Here is a 14187-nt window from a genome sequence, read left to right on the forward strand (position 1 = left end):
AATGGATCAAAGACAGCAATTTAAGCCTGAGAACATGGTAACTATTCTTTTTGAGATCTCATCTTGCGTGTGATCGATGCTTCTCCTTTCTTTTCCAACACGCTTTAACGCTCTGGTGATTTGTTTTTCTGAAGGATCTAGGATAAGGTTTCTGTCCCCATTTGCCAGGTTCATGGGCAAGCTCATTTTCTATATGAAGTGGAGCATGGCATCGCAGTTAGATGCTTCCAGTGGGACGATACCCATATCTTTATCATCAGTTAGTTCATCCTTTAAAGCTTTTGAGGGACCAGAGCACGTAAGGTCTCGTAGAAACTACAACACTAAGCTCTGCAGATTATCTGATTATATGGGAGAAACCTCAAGCATCGGATTCATCATGTTTGCTTCTTCCTTTAATTTGTCGAGGAGCATCAAATCTAGTATCTCTGCAACAGGACGTCGAACATTGGATCCTCACTCATTGTGTCTGCTCCTTTGGTTCCCCAAGGACACACCTCTCATAAAATGAACACGGACCCACAGGAAACAAAGAGCAAAAGCATCGATGCGAATAGATGAGGAAGCTTCTCAGAGTCCATGAAATAAAGGCAGTGTATGTATGTGATGGAAGAACCACATGGGGAGCCTTTAAGTCACCCACGACAATGCAGCAGAAGCATGCAGCTCGAGCAGTGAAACCGGGCCCTTGTGCCATGTTACGTGACCAATCAAAAGGCTTAAACACCCTTGTTTACAGCAATTAAGGGCAGCCTGTGGACCTCATCCATGGACAAATGATGCAGGAAAGCTGAAAAATAAAAAAGGTTCAGCGAAAGCCAACATTGCGATGAGCACGTAGTGGCCATTCATATCAACGAGAGCTGCATAAGTTTGGTTTACATCAACTTTGTATGACACCCATATATATATGATTGCAGTAGGTAGGGAAAAAGTTGTCCCATCTCGGCTACGAAATTGAGATGGTGGCATGTACAGACACTGCTAGGAAGTAGAACGGAAATGAAAAATGCACAAGGAAATTTTTGTTGCAGTGATAAAAGAAAGCCAAACCAGACTGCTCCAAGGCAAAAAGACTTAAGTTGATATGCGTAGTTGCAGACTCATGAACAATTTATGCCCCTATTTACAGCGGATGAATTGATTAACAGAAACAAAATCCATCAAGTTCCTTCCTTCTGTCTTATAGTTTGTGGGGAGTCAGTTTGAGCAAAAGAACTGTCTATGAACAATTTCAGTGCTTGAGTTTGGCATCAGACTTCCACTGTCCACGAGCTGTTATCATCATCAACATCATGAGACTTGTCAAGCGCTGCGACCTTAGACCTATTACTTCCTGCCATAGTGCTTCTTGCCCTCTCGGATTGTGGTAGCTCAGAGGCTTCGCTGACTGTTCCACGTTTTACATCAGCGGGAGGGATAAAACAGTCGATCGAGAGGCCGGGGACATTGAATGCCACTTCGTCGATAGTCCATGCCTCCTCCATCCTAGTCTTGCTGTGGCTCATGGCCACTTCGCCAAACCGGAAAAGATTGACAACTGAACGCCCCGAGTGTGCAATCATCATGCCCTCGACCGGGCGATAGTCATGGATGGAGGAGTTAATGGAGGTCTCCCAGTACACAGCATCACCTCCGGCATTCGACTGAATTCGAGTTAGATGCGAGTCCTCCATGTGAATAAGAAGCCCAGTCTTCTGGCTGAAGTAACCAAACAAGACATGCCTGATGATCTCAGCAGGGCCTTCACTCCTAGCTTTCAGCGTCTGCGGATCTGCACAAAGCTTAAGGATAAAACAATCCTCCCCATTGACGTTCTTCTCGCCAATGCACTGTGCATCAGCAAACATGCTCGCTGTGGTCAATGGATCAAGTCCCTACAGCGTTCGATTAGCTTCGATAAGAATTGAATTGATCTAATAATGAAATTAGAGCACATAACAGAGTTGAGCATGGGAAAGTTTTATGCCTGCAAGGCTCGACGGAGGGGTCGAACAGGGCCCTTGGCGGCATGGGCACCGAGCCAGGGAGTATGGCGCCAGACTAGTTTGCCGTTGCATCCGGCATGGACCTTGCTACCACCGACAGCTAACTCGACGTACCACATCTCCGGCGCCATCTGCCAGAGGACGAACCCACCGGACTCGGCGTCCTTTGTTGCACTCCGGCTCTTGACGATCCCAGTGGCCGTCTCAAACTCCGACGCCAGCATCCTCACCTTCCCCATGGCGTATGCATTCCTGATGGAGCTCAACATTTTTAGGCCCCCTGAAGCTGCCGTGTACTGCTGTAGTATGTATTGAGCCGACGATGTCTCCTACCACAGCGGATAATTTGAAGAAAAATCAATAATTTGCCCGACATCTACCAAAATTGAAGAGCTAATCCAGTCACAGAAACAAAGGTTAGTAGATGAAGGGCACATGCATTTATTGCAGGAATGGCAACAAACTGCGATATTAAATCCCAGATTCTTCGGGAAATCCATCAATGTGAGACATAAAGCAATGGGTGCATAAATGCACGCGCCTCAGCCCTGATTGAAGCATTCATTTAATCGCTCAAATTCCATTAGAAATTGTAAATTGATAATGTATTCCACCAACCACGTGGAAGGCAGAACCTAAAGAGGAAAAGCCGGCATCAATGGCCAAACAAAACTAAAGTAGAAGAGGAAGATGCTCACAATGGGAGTGTCTTTGATGCTGAGGTGCAGGAGCGGATTGGCGGGCGAGACGTGGACGGGGGCTAGCGGCGCCCCCATGACGCCGAGGAGGAGGCGGAGGTCCGAGTGGCGGCAGGCGCCTGCAGAAACAGACGGCGCCCGGTGGAGCCGGTCCTTCACCCACTGCCCCCACCCCTCTTTCCCCGGATCGCCAACGCCGCTCTCCGGCCCTTCCTCCAAGGGCGCCAGAATCCCCGACGCCGGCACCAACAGTTCCTCCGGGAACCCCCGCGCTTTCTGTCGCTTCCACCGCTTCGGAAGCAGCAGATCCGCCACGACAGGTGAGTGGTTCCGCTGCGGACTCACCGACCTCGACCTCGCCGGCGACAGCCCCCGCGCCATCTCCCCTCGCAGAGCCGAGAGGAACCCGTGCTTCTTCTCCATGCCCTCCCCAAACCCCCAAAGCTAACCCTAAAGCCACCACAAAGAAATGGAGGGAGGCGAAGGCGAAACTTAGAGAGGAGAAGAGCACGCACCAAATAGGTCAGAAATCTCCAAACTTGCGAAGCTGGAGGCGAAGACTAAAATGCTACTTTTTCTTGTGGAAGAGCGAGGGAGAGAAAAAGGGAGACTCAGAGAGTGAGAGAGTTCGTCGCAGAAGAGGATCAAGCGAAGACGACGATAAAGCAGGGGACTCGGTTTGAGCCTTTGAAGTGGTGGGAACAGGACCTGGCGGTGCAATAAGGGAAAAAACCAGGGCTAAAAGTTAAAAAAAATATGAGAGGGGCCAATATAAAAATTCAAAATACAAACGCGACAACATACTACAGTCACGACGGTCTACAAGGCAGTGAGAAAGAGCTCCGAGAGGTATGCTCACCGCCGGTCCGGTCACCTCACGCGATCATTAAAAGGGGCGTGGTATATTAAAAAAAAACTATTAAAAGAGTATTTTATTTTATTTTTAATTATTATTCTTACCCAATCGGACAATATTGTTATGGTTGTCTCTGCCGCAGCTACTATCAAAATTACTTAAATATTAATAAAAAATTATCAATACTTTAATGTGTTCAATTTAAAATTAGATTCATGTTATTGATATTGATTTAGTAACATGCATATGAAGTTCGCAAAGCTCGTAACCTAACGAGCTCAGGTTGTGATGTTCCGCTAGAGTTCGAAAAAAATATGGTATATAATATTCGAGAAATCATACGATAAGATTGTTATATTCTAGAAACCATGAGATAGAACCGAAGATCTGAACTACTCCGTTATATCTCTGAGTTTGAGGAATAATTATTATATTATTTTTTATATTTTAATTATTTATACTCTAATTTGATAATTTTTATAAATATTATTGAGAATAATTAAATTTTTTTTATAATCTAGATATTTATGTTTCATTTGATTAATTTTGAAAGTAGATGATCTTTCTCTTTGATTTGACTAAGTAAGAGAAAGAAAATAATTTATTTGTAAAGTAAGGTGTTATTCACCCATTATAGTATTAAGTATTAAAATATTTTTTTTGTTTGCAGAAGAAAAGTATTATAATTAAGTACCATGACATAATTGAGTTGGTTACGATAGAACAAAATTACTGAAGTGGGTAAAGATCGAATCTTGATGAAAGTGAGACAATGCTCTCCTACATCATAGTCAACTACAACTTCTCGATTTATCTCTTTATAGATGGTCGTGGAGGAGCCGCTAGACTAGAGTGGCAAATTCCACTTTTTTTACTGAAAAAGAGTATTATAATTAAAGATCCCTTGAACAAAACCTATTCCAATATTTATTAAATTGGTTAATAAATTACTTAAATATTTATCAAAACTACTCCAATATTAGAGCTATTTCGATCAACATTAGTGTAATTTTGATAAATAAATTTTATCGATATTAAAATAAATTTAATTAATATCGATAGGGTTTTGACTATTGAAATAATTTATATCAGAGTAAATTTTTACTATTAAAATGTTTTAATTTTTATTAGAGTAATTTTAATCAATAATGAGATAATTTTTAGCGACATTGAAGTAATTTTGATTAAATTTGAGATAATTTTAGTCAATATTAAAATAATTTTAATTAATATTAAAATAATTTTGATTAAAATTATAATAATTTTAACTAACTTAAAGTAGTTTTAAATAAAGCTCGTATTGCATCCACTTTTTTAATGCTTATAATAATAATAATAAGCGGGGAAATTCTATGAATGAGAAAGTCTGGGAGGTGATCTCACCAACCGCTCACGTGGACGTCACGAGACGGTAGATAACTTCGCGGAATCTAATCTTCTTTCATTTCGAGATTCCGAACCACGGCGGTCCAGAAAAAGAGGAATGAATTGATTGACGTCGCCGTCTGATGAGGATCTGACGGCAAAAAGACAACCAAACGAGGGAGGTTCGACCGAATTGAACCCGAGCCCCGTCACGTCTCCATCGGGTCATTCATCGTTCCATGTGACGCGGTCTCGATCAGCATCGGCAAATCCATGCAAAGACTTGTCGTCATGGCACGTGACAACGACGAACACCGTGGAGTTCCATCAGGGACTAGTACGAACTTAGTAAAAAGAAAGTATTTTGTTTGCATTGTTTAAGAAAAACAAAAAGAAAACAAAAGAATGGAAATTAAAAGAAGGACAACAAGAGGATGCTTATTTTATCTTTGTCGGCTTAACTAATCTAAGAGGCGGATGATCTCCTCTTTTATTCATCTATCCGATAAATTTAGAAGTATGAATAACTCCTCACCTATATATATGTTATAAGTTGGGATTCGAATCATAAATGCTTAACTAATTTATTGAAAGTTTTATCACTACACAAGCTTGAGGGTGAGATACAATTATCTTGCAGGCTAAATGGCAAAAGAGGCTATTTACTATTTAGTAAATAATACCATCTAAGTAAAATTTAACACTAGATGTTTACACGTATGAGTGTACAAGATAACAAATATATATAAAATATTTGTTATTGTAAAAAAAACATCATAGTTTGGAAAAAATATTAAAAAGACACTCTATATCCTTAAAATACCACTGTCTCGTGTTATTGTAACAGTTTGAGTTAAAATTATTTGGATTGAAGTAACTTTATTTAATGTTTTAAAATTACTTTAAGTAATTTTGATCAATTGTTCTATGTTGTATCAATTTTGATTAAATTTGTTCTATGTTGTGATAGATTTGATAAAATTATTTCAATAATATTTAATAAGTTTTGATCAGATTGGAGTAGTTTTAATTAATATTTGAATATTTTAACTATGATTATTTAATAATTTTAAGAATGTTGAAATAGTTTTGATCAAAACCAATAGAACAATACTATTAAAATAAAAATATTTTTGAGATACCAAGAACCCTTTTAATATTTTTTAAAATGATAATAAAATAAAAATCATCTCTTAATTTTTTTCCTTATATTTTATGAAAGAAAATTTAAATGGCCACATGTGTTTCTTCTTTCATATTAGCGTTTAATTTTATTTCATTTTGACAAATTGTATTACTTTTGATAAATTATCCTAATTTTATTTAGTTAGGTAAGGCAAAGACTGGGATGAAATTATAGTCATAAAAAATGTTATCCTACACTAGAGGGATGTTGCCTAATTGATACTTTCAACAATCAAATGTGCAAAGGGCTCAGACAAATCTAATCCAAAATTTTTTTTTGTTGATAAAATGATGACAATTGAATTGGGATAAAAAAAAGTAATTGAAGAATTAGTCATTAGTCAATCGTTGAAATTTATTTCATTCACATGCAATAGCTATATATAAAAGATTAATGATAAAAATATTTTATTTTCTTTTTGCAAAATATAAAATTGAAAAGGAAAAAAAAAATAAAAGTTGAATTCTCCACCAACCAAACAATTGAATGATTGATAACTAGCACAAAAGCCTATGGTCGAGGTGGATTTTTATATTAGTTATTAATCGATAGGTACTGATTTGACATCAACTATAATGATGAAACCACAACTTTTCTTTCCAAAGTCAAAAAGGAAAAAAACAAACACAAAAGGGTTTCGCTTTGGCCTTTAGCTGTGAACCTGTTTGAATTCACACCAAGTTATTTATTAGACTAAATTACTTTCTGGATTTTTAATACAAAACACTTATCTGCCTAACGATTGTGGAAGGTATTTCTATCTAAATTTCTGCTCCATCTTTGCTTTGCTCACTGTAGATTTATCCTCAGTTTACTCTGAAATTTGATAATAGAGCAATAGATCATTTTTAGAGAAAATGTTTTGATTCGCCATTGAAAAACAAAAGATCTTAGTTTATCTATCGCCACCAGACAACTGATAAGTTGGGAAAGATGAAGACTGTTTGCTTGCACACATATATATATACAGCTATCTGGTACCTTGCATTATAATTATTTGAAGGATGCAAATCATCTCTTGGGGTGATTAATTAGGCTCACCTGATTCCTATTTTAATGCAAAATCTAGGAAGATTTAATTTCCTTGAGAATTAGACCTAATGGCTATTTTAGAAGACAAAAGTTAAAATTGTACAAATTAGATTCAGAAGATGAAGTTTTCATTTTGACAAATAATTTGTAGGGGGATTGATATTCTACATTATATTATGGCCATCAGTTTGTGTTATTTTAGACTAATATATATAACAACAACTACATGAATTTTTTTTCTCCATCAAAATTTTCTGCACATGCTAATGATATTTAAATCATTCTGATCACAGAAGAAGAAAGAAACTTGCATGCAACTTGACAACTCGATCGAGAGTTTACTCTTGCACAATTTTAAGTTTCTCACTTGGGAAATTAACAGTGGGAGTCCCATCATATGGGAAGAAAGTGAAGCTTCGGAGCGCATGCAAGTCAGCAATGGCCCACCTCCAAATTTTTCCGAAGACTTTGAAGACGAAAGAGTCAGCGGCAAAGTGGTGCTCGATCTATCTGTAATTAATTAGATTCTGTCTAGATTTCAAGGAGTGGTTGTTGTGTCTCGCCGTTGATTACGGATGGCGGGCGCCTTGTCAAAATGATCGACTTCCTGCTTCAATTATTGATTCGGTTAGATATTGTTAAAGATTTCTGTGAAAAGAAATCATCAAAATGAATTATCCGATCGATTATGAGGAATTATAGCAAACAGAAAGGATTCAACTCATGCACTGATCTGATGTCAGTGGATTGCAGTTGGATGCCCATTCCCATTGATGATGCAACTTTATCTGTATATATATATATTAGAATTTTGTGGAGAAAAAAAATCTGAAACGAACCCAGCAGCTCAAGGACGATGCCAATTGGCTGCGCAGTGAGCACACCAAATGAATTTTATTGGACTTTCAGCAAACAAGTATTCAGGACTCATGCGAATTCAATCCAAAACAGAGAGAATTGAAAGACCGTATAATACTGTTATTATATATATTCACAGAATTAAATTTATGAATCAGAAATATACAACACAATTGAGCACTTTTAAATATTGTTTTTTGAAAGATTAAATACTCTAAGCTCTTTTGCCTCATTCTTGATGGGTATGTCCGTGATGTAGTTGGTTTGGGCTTTTTGGTACCAATGGGCCTTCCTCCAATCCGAGAGGAGTCGGCCCAATTGTCTTGGCCATTCCTTAAGATTGTGAGAGTTTAATTTGCTGATGAATTGGTGCGGGTCCGATATGATCCATGATATCATGAGACTATCTTACTTGGTCTGAGCTCGGTTGACCCATGTACGCGTCAAGCTCAACCTGAGTCCACTACCATTAGGTTAGAGTCATGCCCAAGCTAGACATGACATGTGATATTTAGATCTCATGTCGAGTTAGGATGATAGAATTAATTGATATTTTATTCTAGGATTATACCTAGTAGGATGTACTTCTTCAAAGATTGTCCATCGGCACTATCTTACCTAAGTGGGCGTGGTGGAGTACTGTTTGGACCAGCCTAAACTTAGGCTCTGGACTATACATTAATGAAAAAAATAAATAATATAAAATTTTAAATAATACAATATTAAAAGAACTTAAAAAATAGAAAGGGGCTTTCGGCATTTTAGTGAAAATCTAATATTTACAAAAAAATCTTGTAAATTTTAAATTAATTTATTAATTTTCAATGTTCAAATACCTTGATTACTTATTTTTACTTATAACTTAGAGTAATTTAATCTTTTTTATTTATTTAACACATTATAATTCTTCCCACTATTTTTATTGCACAGACCCGATCTGATACGAGTCGAACCTCTACTGTGAAACACGACATGCTGTATGGGAATTATCTTGACGAGTTCTGGTTTGAACCTATTGTTCATGCTCGATCCAAGTTAATTAAATTTTGTAAATCCTTTCAAACTTGTTGCTGAACGAACAATATTAAAGTTCTGAATGATGCAGTTACGTAGCTTGAGTAAATCAATGAACTCCAGTTTTCTTTTGAAAGCATTATAATCATGTTTGCGAAAGTATAAAGTATGGTAAGCGTAAGATGGAATTTCCCTTATTCACTTTATTCTTTCCAATTGGATGTATCATTGGAAGTGAGCCAGGCCTGTGGTGGTCAAGGTGGGGCCGTTGCCCAGGTCTGTCTCCGACGGGCCCCAATTTTTATTAATAATTTATTTTTATTTTTAAAATAAAAGCCAACAAAATAAATTGGAGTTGCCTTTTCTCATAATTATTTATTTTTTCCTCATAAGTTAAAAAAAAACCTCCAAATCTCTCAAACCCTCACCATCGTTTCAAACCGTCGATCATCAAAAACTGAAAATTTGACCATGATTTTCGATAGAGCTAGCTTGGGCTACATTTTAGTTTTGAAACCAAAATTGCATAGAAATCCTCGACTTCAAGCTTTAGCCGTTACCTTCATCGTGCGTCTAGAAAAACCTGAGCTTGTTATTTGATTTTTGTGAAACTTATATTAAAATTGATTTAGCTTTTGTGTTATTATGTGTAGATATTGAAATTCTTTTATTTCAACTCTAATCGAGCATCAAGATCGAATTTTTGTTTTGAGTTAAACTTTATTTTAGCTATTTCAATTTGAAAGTAGACTTTTTAGAATTAGAATTGTGAAAATCGATATTTGATAATATTTAAAAGTTTTAAAATTTCAGATTATTTATTTGGAGGAATGATCAATTAGTGGAAAAAGGTTATATAAGAGATGTATTAATTGGGAAAGGTCTCCAAGATAAATAAAATAGATGATTCCTTCATATTTCTACACTCTAATTTTGCCAAATGGTCAAAAATATCTATACAGATTAGTTGATTTATTTAAAAGCACTTGATAAAGTATTTTATTTTTATTACAAGTAGTTTAAAAGAGGCTTCAACCAAGTCAACTAGTAAATGAGGGATAATGTAGCCAAGGGCATCTTAGTAGCAGACTTAATATTATTAAGATAAGATAAGTATTGAGCATGTCAATTATTATGCTAGTTGGTTAGAGTTGCATATCAAGTTAGTGAAGGGTACAATAATTGATCATGTTATTCAAGATCAAATCAAGAAGACAAAAGGATATTGGAGGAAGGTATTACATCGATTAATTTCACTTTTGAGATTTTTGACTAAACAAAATGTAACATTTCATGGTAGTAATGAAAAGCTTTATGATGATAACAATAGAAATTTTATGGCTGCTGTTAAGATGATTGCTGAGTGAGACTCAGTGATGAAAAAGTATCTTGAAAGAAATATACATCATCATTATCTTAGCTATAAAATTCAGAATGAGTTGCTATGTTGGTTAGTTTCTGAAATCAAGAATTCTATTTTTCAAAACATTAAAGAAGCTAAGTTTTTTTTTCATACTAATACTTGATTGCACTCTTGATGTTAGTAACCAAGAGCAAATGACTTTAATTATAAGATGTGTTGATGTATCTTCAAGCCCAATGAAAGTAGAATAATACTTTTGGGGATTTTTGAAAGTGGATGATACAGTAGGAAAGGGTTGCTTGAAGAATTTCAAAATGTGTTGAAAAGTTTTGATCATGATATTGATAATGTGAGAGGGCAGAGATATGATAAGGGGACAAATATAAAAGACACCAAGTTGTGCAAAAAACTATTGGATATAAATCCTAAAGTAGTATACACACCATGTAGATATCATTATTTGAATTTAACACTTTGTAACATTGTAAATTCCTATGAAAAAATGAAAGATTTTTAGAGTAGTACAACAGATTTATACAATATTTTCTCATTCTACAAAGAGGTGGAAAGTTTTGATAGATCATGTGATGGTAAAATGTTTAGCTCTCAAGTCATTATCAATCACTCGATGGAAAACTGTATTGAAAGTGTGAAAGCAGTGGTACTTCAAACTCAACAAATCAGAAAAGCTTGACTTCAAGTTGCAGAAGAAAAAGTCACTGACTCTAAAATAAAAAGTGAAGTTAAGTCTTTAGCAACATTTGAACTTGAAAATTTTAAATTTTTAATGAGCATGATTATTTGGTATGACATATTGAGTAAAGTTAACATTTTAGCAAAGGCTTACAATATGAAAATATGCTTATTGACGTTGCTATGACCAAGGTTAAGGAGCTAATTGCTTCTTTTGAAGAGTATAGAAAATTTGAATTTGGACAAGCTATCAATACAACAAAAGAACTTGCTTTGACAATGGAGATTGATTTTTTTTTCTTGAAAAGAGACAAATATATAGAAAAAGATATTTTGATGAGGTTATATGTGAGTCTTCCAAAATATCTCAAGAATCTACTGAGAAAGCTTTTAGAGTTTATTATTTTCTGTACATAGTAGATCAAATAATTTGGTCATTGAAGAAAAAGTTTGAGTAATATGAGAAATATGAAGATTTTTTGGATTCCTTTTCACAGCTGAAAAGTTGAGTTCAATGATTGATGAGGACTTGAAAGCTTGTTGTAAAAACCTTGAAAGGAAACTACAAAAAAAAGAGGGTACAAGACAAGATGTTTGGAGATGACTTATATCAAGAACCGAAAATCATACAACATATTTTATCAAAGGAAACAAAAATAAGTGAAATATATTTTTTTTTTTGCAAAAAATGAATTATTTCTCGAATTCATTCACTGCATACATGATACTATTGACTATTTCAGTGACTGTTACATCTGTAGAAAGAAATTTTTCTAATTGAAGTTGTTGAAATCTTGTTTAAAATCAATGATAACCTAAACAAGATTGAATGCATTAGCTATAATTTCAATTGAGAGTAAGTGTTTAGAAAAACGTAATTATAAAAGATTGATTGATGACTTTGTAGATAAAAATTACAAGAAGATCAATTTTTTATAATTAATTATAATAGTTTTTTTTCATTTTCTATAATGTAATGATACTCATTATTAGCAATGTAAAATATAATATTTTTTATTATTATGTTCAATTTATGTGTTCTGAAATTATTTTTATAACATCGATTTTATTATTTTTTATATGAATACAAAGACTTATTTTTTTTGCATGAAATTTTCATATCAACTTGATTTAGCTTGAAACATGCAACTAATGAACAAGTCTTCTTGACTATGAGAATCCAAATGGTAATAACTCATTTTATTTTACAGTAAAGGTGATATCCCTCACCTTGAGGGTCCTTTCAAGACTATTCCACATGATCTGAAAGGGAGATAAATCATAAAGGAACTTTGTTCAACATAGTAGCCTTCTACATAGGCGTCAGTGAACCAACAAAGTATTCTACACACATTGGGGATCAACCTCATGATCTATTACAATAACATAACATATAAGTATCAACTGTGTCATCCACAGGGGCAATAACAATAACTCCTTCCATTTTGGAGAATACGTTGGTTGATTCATTAATTGATCCAAAATTCCTTGTATAGTTTCCACCTCCCCCAGCAGAAGAAGGCCCCATCAAGACTGCTCGCTTGGCATTTGATACGTTCATGCGATTTTTGAGGTGCCCTCTTTACTTTTGGAGCTTCTCATGCCAGGTAATAAAGCCAAGGAATTCATAATTCAGCATCGAGTAAAGCTCTTCACCGACGAAAATAAGGAAAGGGCGTCGGTGAGGCGAAGCCAAAGCCAATAGATTGCAAGTTCTGCTGCCCCACTCTAATAGTACACTAAATTTTAATACAGTCTGATACATTGCATTTGCATTTGCATTCTCAAACATTCGTCCTCGTCCTCCTGCCAGTTGGTAGAATAGAGAGAAAAGGCCAGAAATACTCAGCAATTTATTCATTAATGAAAGAATAGAAAGCTAAAGCTTCTTGTCAATATAAGCCAAAGCATCCCCCAGTGCTGTCACATGGATTCACCCTTACGGACAATTCATATTGAGATAAAAAAACACAGGTATCAGTCACTTTTAGCGAGCGTTTACAGGACGGCCACTTTAATCCCAGGATAAGGGTACGGACACCTATTGGATGCCAGCCCAAACTCTAATTTAAGTGCCCCTCACACCATTACTGCTCCTGCCCCACACCACACCGCACTCCTCTACTTCTCTGTATAAATGCCAACACAAGACCCTCCCTCACATAGCACTCAAAGCCACCACCACCTCCATAAGCCAAGCGCGGAGACCATGAAGCCCATCCACTGCGCCTTGGCTCTTCTGCTTCTCCTCTTGGCCTCATCTCATCTCCAAGCCACCATGGCAGCAGCTTCAGGTAATCCACTAGGCAGAAGCAACTTGCGTGTATTATGCGAATAGATAGTTGAATTGGCTTAATTTGGTTTGGTTAGCATTCTGTGGGGGCAAATGCAAGGTGAGGTGCTCCAAGGCCAGTGTGATGGACCGCTGCCTCAAATACTGCGGCATGTGCTGCATGGACTGTCATTGCGTGCCGTCGGGCACCTACGGCCACAAGGACGAATGCCCCTGCTACAGGGACAAGACCACCGGCGTCGGCAAGCGGCGGCGGCCAAAGTGCCCGTGAGTCGGTTCTTCGCCACACCTTCAGAGCAGTATCCTTTTCCCGGGTTCTTCTCATGCATGTCATATGCCTGCTTGTTTTCTTGTGAGAGTGTCTGATATGTGAGTGGAGATGCATGTACCTAAGTAATCGTAAGCAGCGCTGGAATAAATGTGCGAGTGTTTTTTTGTATCTCAATATATATTGATTTCTTTTTCTGTGAGATCAAGAGTAAGAGTAAAGTGACAAACATTGTAGATAAACACATACAACGTTGGAAGGAATTTAAGGGCAAATTCAAGTGCAATACAAAAACATGAAGGTTCCAAACAAAAACGAGAGAAGAATGGCTTCGAAACAGAGACAACAAAAGAGTCATAGGAAAACAAGGTAATGCTAGCGGTTTTGTTTGTTCCAATGTGCATTAAGGCAGCAGGCACCAAGTCAGATGAATTCTTCAGGCTTTATTCTACTTGAAATTTTAAAGGAGCAGAATCGAGTACCAGAATCATGTGGAGTTGATCTTTGTTTATACAGCACTTTGCCTTCGACGCTAAGAAACATGAAAAGTCTGAAAAATAGAAAGGAATCATT

General features: G+C 36.4%; 2 protein-coding genes across 2 annotated transcripts; one reads left to right on the plus strand and one right to left on the minus strand.

Moving 5' to 3' along the window:
* Positions 1–877: 877 nt before the first annotated feature.
* On the minus strand, positions 878–3327 carry LOC141838954 (uncharacterized). Its single transcript, XM_074726588.1, has 3 exons — positions 2687–3327; positions 1970–2317; positions 878–1877 (listed from the first exon to the last, which is right to left on the minus strand). The coding sequence occupies exons 1-3, from the start codon at positions 3107–3109 to the stop codon at positions 1254–1256; spliced, it is 1395 nt and encodes a 464-aa protein (XP_074582689.1). The 5' UTR covers positions 3110–3327; the 3' UTR covers positions 878–1253.
* A 9890-nt stretch (positions 3328–13217) lies between these two features.
* Positions 13218–13816, plus strand: LOC141841772 (peamaclein-like). Its single transcript, XM_074729966.1, has 2 exons — positions 13218–13347; positions 13424–13816. The coding sequence occupies exons 1-2, from the start codon at positions 13263–13265 to the stop codon at positions 13615–13617; spliced, it is 279 nt and encodes a 92-aa protein (XP_074586067.1). The 5' UTR covers positions 13218–13262; the 3' UTR covers positions 13618–13816.
* The last annotated feature ends 371 nt before the right edge of the window (positions 13817–14187 follow it).

Source organism: Curcuma longa, chromosome 11 (assembly GCF_044706935.1).
Source record: "Curcuma longa cultivar G26 ecotype Majalengka, Jawa Barat chromosome 11, ITB_CL_G26_1.1, whole genome shotgun sequence".
NCBI classification, from domain to species: Eukaryota; Viridiplantae; Streptophyta; class Magnoliopsida; order Zingiberales; family Zingiberaceae; genus Curcuma; species Curcuma longa.

Coding starts and splice junctions, on each gene's coding strand:
- LOC141838954 (XM_074726588.1), bottom strand. CDS start 3,109: ATGGAGAAGAAGCACGGGTTCCTCTCGGCTCTGCGAGGGGAGATGGCG. Junction 2,318..2,686: donor GCATCAAAGACACTCCCATT/GTGAGCATCTTC, acceptor CCGCTGTGGTAG/GAGACATCGTCGGCTCAATA. Junction 1,878..1,969: donor CCCTCCGTCGAGCCTTGCAG/GCATAAAACTTT, acceptor CGAACGCTGTAG/GGACTTGATCCATTGACCAC.
- LOC141841772 (XM_074729966.1), top strand. CDS start 13,263: ATGAAGCCCATCCACTGCGCCTTGGCTCTTCTGCTTCTCCTCTTGGCC. Junction 13,348..13,423: donor CACCATGGCAGCAGCTTCAG/GTAATCCACTAG, acceptor TGGTTTGGTTAG/CATTCTGTGGGGGCAAATGC.